Raw genomic sequence first — 5613 nt, 5'->3', positions numbered from 1 at the left:
GAAATACCTCAACTCCCCATCTTTATACCCCTTTTTCCTGCAGTGCTAAAACTTTGATAACAATGTCATCTTCCCCTAACTCCCCATTTTCAAGCTTTTACAGTTAATGATTTTGATTTCTAAGGGTTGGTTTGAATACAAAAATCATTTTATCTCATTTTATTATTATAATTTTTTCAGATTCATATACAAAATACAAAATATAATAAATAATTCAACTTCTTCAAATCTCAAAACAATAATAATATTAAAAATTAATATTTTATTTAACTCATTTAAAATTATCACATCTTATTTCAATATTCAGACATAATTGTACGATACTAAACAACCATTTCCCTCTCTAAACTAATTTTTTTATAACAATATTTCATACAGTCATGAAATGCGTAAACGTCATGTAGTCATTTTAAAAAAGATTGAAATTCACTATTAAAAAATTAATTTTCTTTTCATATAGTTGCAATATTTTTTTTTAAATAATTACACGACGATCAAGCACTCATAACTGCAACTGTCATTTTTTAATTATTTTATCACCTTTTCTTTCATATTTTCTTCTTCTTTTTCGGACGTAAGAAAAAGAAACTCAGAAAGAGCAACCTATGATATTAGCTAAAGTTTGGCTAGCAGCCCCTTCACTTTTTAAGCTACTTTCCCTGTTTTCCCATTCTCTTTTTCTACACTTTTGAAATGTCTTCTCCCATATGTACAACTTACTAAAGAGGATACAACACTGAAGAGCTAGAACCGTACGTTAAGTCCACTGTTTTTGACAAAAATTTTGGCAATCATGGGTAATCATCATAGAACAGGTCCACGTGTTCTCACATGCCTTTGAACAGTCATAAATGAACGATCCAATCTTTTAGATGTCTTAAACCTGCACAGGCTTCACCCACAAGCACGAGACAAGCATCTTCTCCATTACACACAAACGAGTCGGATACAAAGGTATCATATCCAATTCGCCTAAGAACCGGACAAAAGAAATGAAGGTATAAAAAGATGGTAAGAAGGTAGTAATCTTATCGTTGTTGTGTCAGAAGTGGTAAAAACCTGAGAAGTGGAGGTTTGCATTGGGAAAGGAGAAGGGTTTGCAGGTAATTTCGACCGTTATGAACCATGTGTTGACAATGTCATCACAAAAGTTACTGCTTTTACACAGTGGGCAAGGTCCAAGAGTAAGTGTTGAAGACAGTAAATACCACGGGATTGTCAGGCATTAGTGACTACCATGGGAAATACATGCACTGGGATTTTCTCATACAATACCGCAGGGAGAACATGATTCAATGAAGAAACTAGAAATACAATGAATACAGTAACTAGAAATATAAACACAACATTGACCTTAAAAAGAGATGGAAAAAATTGGTCTAAAACAAATAATGGAATGTATTGGGACATAAAATCTTATTTCTTCAGAAGGCTAGAATTGATACAACTTAGTCCACAAAATAATTACCTCCTGATGAAAACAGGGAAAATATGAATCCATAAACATGCAAGCAAAAGTCTGCCAAATAGTATACATGGTGAACCCCTAAAAAATACGATCTTCTCTAACTAGATAAACATACAACAGCAATAGTTTTGACATATTTATTATTACTAAATGGCATTTCATAGCTCAGCCAAGCTTAAAATTAGCGGCAATCGAGCCCTTGAGCCTCTGTATACCCTCCTCCCAATCTTTGCTTGCACACCAATTAGGGCTGCAATTATATCACTCTACTACGTTAAAGGCAAAACAATTGGGTACCATATAGAGCATGTACCTGCCATACTCATTCACATGTTCAAGGGGCCACTTGATTTCTGGGGAATAAAAACACATGGGGAGAACTGTCAAGAAAGCCTCAATGCAGGATTTTCAGCCATTGTCCAAACAAATCCAGGCATGTCAAACCTTGGCCCAGAAACTGTCCTATATATGTAAAGCTTCTCAATGGGGCAGCTTTCCGGTCTTGAATCTGGGGGGGACCTCTCATCAATAACCTCAACATTAAGCCCTGGCATCTTCTGACCAAGCAGCTTACATGCTCCGAAACTAACAGAGCAAGAAGACATCCAAAGGGATCGCATTGTCTCCAGCTTCGCAGCATTGGCCAAAAGAGCCTTGTCACCAAAGGGACAGTCCCTAATCTCCAGCTTCCTAAGATTTTCACAACCAGACAGTATGTGATGGAGTCCCAGATCACTTTCTCCAGCAAAAGCCACGGAGAGCATCTCTAGTTTTTTGGCATGTGTCCCAATGTACTGAAACACACGATCGGTGAGAAGACCAGAGAGGGAAAGACGTCGTAGATCCTTGCAGTGCTCCACAATGGCTCCAAATCCCACATCAAGTGGTTGAAGGGTAAGGTAATCGGGGGCTTGGGGCTCAATGATACAAAGACGAAACCTGGTCATGTTTGGTCGATTCCTGGCAATAGTTATTAAGGCAGCATTAGACATTTGCCGGCAGAAGTAGAGAACCGACTGGAGCTTAGGACAGCCTTCAGAAACAGAAACAAGGCCCTGTTCCGTCAATCCCACATTTGGTTCTGGTCCAAACGGATCAGATGGAAATACCCTCAATTCCCGTAGATCCTTGCAAGATGCTGCAAGAGCAACAAGGCCAGCATCTTCAATGTAATCAAGAACCTGCAGTCATGCCCTCAAAAATAGACATAATATGAATAAGCAGCAGGAACAGGTTTGTGCTCATCACTCAAAATAAAATAAAATAAAATAAATAAGCAAGATCAAAACTAGACAAACAAAACACATTGAAGAAAAAATCCATAAAATTGGATATATACCCATAAGCGCTGCAAGTTCTGACATTGGCTAACTAGCTTGATAAGCTCAGGGCTCTGGATGGTAGCATAGCTCAAGTTCAATGATGTTAACTTAGAGCAGATAGGATAAACAGCTGGAAGATAGCCTGGAACTACGTCCCAAAAACCAGACAGGCTCTTAAGTTCCTTGCATCCAGAGAAAGCTCCTGATAGGTTTGAGAATAGATCAGGTCGCAACTCAGATGAGTATGCCCCCGTGCCTAACTCAACAAGCTGAGGCGCCCGACAAAGTAGGTTTGCAAGCTTGTCGAGGGGCACTGCACGGTTGAGCCGCAGAGTCCTCAGGTTGGGGCACCTACCCACCAGGCGCTCCAAGGCAGAGAAACTCACCTCACACCCTAAGCAGGCAATGTTAAGGGACACCAGTGAGGTGTAGTTATCAGGGAAATGACTCAGCCAGTGCCCACTCAGGTCTTCCACTTCACTCTCCCCCAAGTCCAGTTCTCTCAAATTCCTGCGGGGCACCAACAAGCCACTTGCAAAAATGAGTACCATGGAACGGCTTCCAGTCTAACAATGAACTGAAATATTAACAATTAGTTTAGTATCTCTAAATATTAGCAAGGTTTTCACCATTCATATCATTGGTAATGACAAAGACTACTCTTTCTTCTTAGACAACTTGTAACGATAAAGATTCTCGGAGAAGGAACCATTCTTCATCTCTTTTAACGTTTTCATTGACCCATCATCGAGAAGGACAAACACTTTATCAATTCAAGAACAAAAATTTCCAAGAAAATAAGTAAACAAGTTCTCTATAAGTCATATCGAAGACTCAGAAATTAGAACAGAATTACTTATCAAAAGAAATTAGAACAGAATTTAAAACAAACAACGCGGAAGCGAAATAAATCAAGATCCATTATACCGACTAAAACTCCATGTAAAGTAAGAAAAAGAGAACATGATTGGCGAGTTCAAAAGAAATCCACACTCTCCGAGAAATAGTCAGCCAAAAGTCTGAAAACAATCCCACGTCGCAAAAGTCCATAAACAAACAAAACAGCAAAAACGAAAAAAAAAAGGGCAACGAAAGTGATCTTGACTAGATTTTCCACGTTAGCCAATCAAAAAGAAAAAACAAGAGACCTCACAGATCTACAAGATAGAAGAACGAAAAAATGAGCAACCAAAGCAACGTGACCGTAGCCAACCATGATGGGTCTTCCATCTATAAACCAAATCCCAGACACGCAAACCACATCGTGCAAACGAAATCAAATTAATTTTTTTTGTTCTATCGAGACAATCGTGAACGAGCAACTAAATAAATTACAACCGCAAACTAGTCAAGTCTTCCTTCTTCAAAGCTCGGAGGGAAACACCATAAAACACCAAAAATCTAACAATGCTGCACCGGAGAAGCAGAAATGTAGCTAAAGCAAAGAAAATTAACTTTCGAAATAACAGATTTCTCTGCATTTAGGACCAGTTTAAACTAAAAACCAAAACTAAAAACCCTTAACTGAATCGAAGGAAACTCAGTAATTTAGCTCAGCTAAAAAGCGAGCTTTCCTACTGAAGCTAATCCAGCATAACCATAAAGATTAAAGATCCAAACTTGTGCCCTTTTCCCCTCACAAATCTTCTCAGCGACCAAACAAAGCAACCCAAATAAAGTAAACGTCACGGTCAACAAATAAGCAAAACCAGTTCTTCATTTCCTGCTTCTCACGTTTTCTCAACAGCCAAACACACAAAACCCAAACAAACCAAACGAACAAGCCCTAACCTGCAATTGGCAGCAATGGCGGCGAGGCCCTCGGTGCTGAAGCCCTCGCAGGACGACAGCACGAGGACCTTGAAGTTCTTGAAGGACTTGGAAATGAGCTCCAAGCTCTCGTCCGTGATAACCATACGTTTCAACCGAATCTCTTCGAGCCACGGGTAGGCCGAGGCCATGGCAGAGATCCAGGGGGCCACGTAGCCTCCCCAGTCTTCGGGGACGAGGTTGAAGTCAGCGAAGTGCGGCTTCCCCTTGAGCTCAATGGACCGAACCTCGGGGAACCGTCGGATCACCATCTTGGGGCTGATGGCGTAGCAGTTGCCGACGAAAACCCGCCTCCTGCTCCACCGCTCAATATCGTGCCACGACCTGCACACCGCCGAGATCGCGTTCCGGTCCTCGTCGCTCTGTATGAACGAGAACACGTGCTCCAGCACCTCCTCCGGGAACGAGTACCCCATTCTCGGCATCACCCTATACGATGTCGTTCACGCCCAAACCAAAAAACCACCACCACCCGAGAGTGCAACACTCTTTTTCTCTGAATACTCACAGAGACGCTAAGAGAAAGAAAGAGAGTTAGATCTGAGAGACAGTGAGAGATAAAGATAGAGACAGAGAGAGATAGAAAGAGAGCTTTGACATTATAAGTGGATTTGGAAGTAGAAGAAGATAAGGGAGTCTGTTTGGTACCGCCCCCGGTGAGGTTATAAAAAATTAACCGGGGTTAAAGAGGACGAGGCATGTGTTCTGATCGGACACGTGGTCGGCTATGATGCCATCTTATCCTTTGGCTATGAACGGCAGCCGCACAAAACATTTGTAACGTAAATAACGAAAATGCTATCTATACCATCCTTTTACCTTGATAAAGTGTAAGTTTTTATTTTATAAATAGCAATAAAAAAATTTCTATTGTCTAAATAACGTTGCATCAATATAATAAAATAAAATTATTTTTTATCCTAAGTTACTAAATTAATATTTTTTATATGACATATTTTAAATAATTACTTATTTAAATAATATATGAGATTA

General features: G+C 40.0%; 1 protein-coding gene across 1 annotated transcript; it reads right to left on the bottom strand.

Annotated features, from left to right (window-relative positions):
- Positions 1–1387: 1387 nt before the first annotated feature.
- Positions 1388–5278, bottom strand: LOC108992149 (protein TRANSPORT INHIBITOR RESPONSE 1-like). Its single transcript, XM_018966612.2, has 3 exons — positions 4582–5278; positions 2808–3300; positions 1388–2649 (listed from the first exon to the last, which is right to left on the bottom strand). Exons 1-3 carry the CDS (start codon positions 5043–5045, stop codon positions 1852–1854), a joined length of 1755 nt encoding a protein of 584 aa, XP_018822157.1. The 5' UTR covers positions 5046–5278; the 3' UTR covers positions 1388–1851.
- Between the last annotated feature and the right edge of the window lie 335 nt (positions 5279–5613).

The sequence above is a fragment of the Juglans regia genome, chromosome 11, assembly GCF_001411555.2.
Source record: "Juglans regia cultivar Chandler chromosome 11, Walnut 2.0, whole genome shotgun sequence".
In the NCBI taxonomy this organism is placed as follows: Eukaryota; Viridiplantae; Streptophyta; class Magnoliopsida; order Fagales; family Juglandaceae; genus Juglans; species Juglans regia.
Note: the sequence above shows the minus strand (reverse complement) of the source record. Positions and strands in the feature narration are given on the sequence as shown.